Raw genomic sequence first — 1,793 nt, forward strand, 5'->3', positions numbered from 1 at the left:
GTTATGAATTATTCTATTTATTTACACTACTGTTGATATATCACTATTCACTGTCAATTTATTTCTCGATTCACTTCTGCAACGGTCAATTTATTTCTACTCTTTTCGGCGGTCGTCTCTTCCTTTAAATACTCTTTTGTTTACTTTTGGGAACCTTCTGGAAACATCCGGATAGTTTATTTTTTCTTTGAACTGTTTAACTGCTTTCCCAGAACGCAGGTACGACGCAGGAATCGATAAGCCGTTCACGCACACGTGTGCCCGATCCCACACAAACACACTCGTGCTCGCTACAGTATTAATAAATGTCTACATAGGTATATTTACGTAAAACGACTCTGTATTTAATTTTTGTGGTAAAAATATTCAATATGCACATATAATAGGTGAAAAATTGATTTATTGATTTTATTTTAATTATTTAGGATTCTTTGGTACCATGTGTTAATTGTAAACGGACATTTTTACCTGATCGATTGGAAGTCCATCAAAGGAGTTGTAAGCCTTCCTTAAACGATTTAGTAAGTTTTTCTAAAGTAGTTACTGAAGTAATGAGACATTTTTTTAAAACATCTCTTACCTAATTATTTCAGGAAAAGTGTAGTTTGAGAGAAACTACTAGACGCACAACATTGGTTAGAAAATCTAATTCGCCCCCCAGATGGGTTCAGTGTTCCATTTGTGGGAAAAATTTTGGTACACACTCTTTAAAAATACACGAGGAAAGCTGTGCGAAAAAAACTGAATTTCAAAATAATAATTATCTTAGTAACGATCTTACATCAAAGCAAGGTCAGTCAGTGACATATGATTTAATTCCTTTGTTATCCCATTTGCAAAGCAATATTTTGTTTTTTTATGTCTGTTTAAAATAATTTTTAAGAAAATCCTGATTGAATGCTTATCAGCTGCTTAGCATGGGTAATTAATTATCTACTAAATGTGAACTTGCTTGATTGATATTTTTAATTTTATGTCAAATTAAAATTTTGTTTTAGAAGTTGTAAGTAGTGGCAATTCTGACCAATGCGAAGGAAAGACAAATTCAAATTCGAGAAGACGACCTAGAATTTTACCGTGTTATATTTGTGGAAGACCGTTTAGTATCAGTTCGATCAATATACACGAACCTCAGTGTTTGAAAAAGTGGAACATTCAAAACGACAAACTACCAAAAGACAAGCGAAGACCGGAACCTAAAAAACCTGACTTTGTTTTCACTCGTAAGCCCTATATATTATTAATAATAGATATTTTTCTATTCATAGTGTTATTCTCGTATATTCAGCTGTTGGAGAGTTAAACTATGAAGCGACCTTCGATAGAATTTGGGATAATCACTTATCCGAGTTGATTCCTTGTAACCAATGTGGTAGAACTTTTTTTCCAGACCGAATAGAAAAGCATGAAAGAGCATGTGCAGGAAATGGATTAAAAGTAAAAGCTATAAAATAATTTCATTAAAACACTAATGTGTATATTCACTTTCAAATAAAAATATGTACTCAATGCTTTACATAAATAAATATTTTTTGAACGTTCGTTTAAAATTACTGTAAGTAGGTAAAATTAGGAAACAGCACCAGGCCAGAAAAGGAAGGAGACAACCCTCGGTCAAACTTTTAACCGGTGAGGAGCGTATAATCCGTACAGTACTGCACGGAAAAATTGACCATTTTATCCACTACAATTGCATTGCTCAAATGTGCTGTTATTGATACCATTTACTACTGAAAATATCAACGAGATGTTTATTTATATTTGAAGACATATTAAAGGCTTTAACGCTTGTT

The 1,793-nt window shown here is 32.6% G+C and overlaps 1 protein-coding gene across 1 annotated transcript; it reads left to right on the forward strand.

The window, feature by feature from the left end:
• Window positions 1-798: 798 nt before the first annotated feature.
• LOC108743518 (zinc finger protein 474-like) lies at window positions 799-1,510 on the forward strand. The gene is made up of 3 exons (XM_018479090.1): window positions 799-921; window positions 999-1,223; window positions 1,289-1,510. Exons 1-3 carry the CDS (start codon window positions 918-920, stop codon window positions 1,453-1,455), a joined length of 396 nt encoding a protein of 131 aa, XP_018334592.1. The 5' UTR covers window positions 799-917; the 3' UTR covers window positions 1,456-1,510.
• The last annotated feature ends 283 nt before the right edge of the window (window positions 1,511-1,793 follow it).

Source organism: Agrilus planipennis, unplaced genomic scaffold, assembly GCF_000699045.2.
Source record: "Agrilus planipennis isolate EAB-ADULT unplaced genomic scaffold, Apla_2.0 scaffold565, whole genome shotgun sequence".
Classification (NCBI taxonomy): domain Eukaryota; kingdom Metazoa; phylum Arthropoda; class Insecta; order Coleoptera; family Buprestidae; genus Agrilus; species Agrilus planipennis.

Excerpts from the sequence above, each read along its gene's own strand:
- LOC108743518 (XM_018479090.1), top strand. Across the intron at positions 1,224-1,288 it reads ACCTGACTTTGTTTTCACTC|CTGTTGGAGAGTTAAACTAT; the intron begins GTAAGCCCTATA and ends TCGTATATTCAG.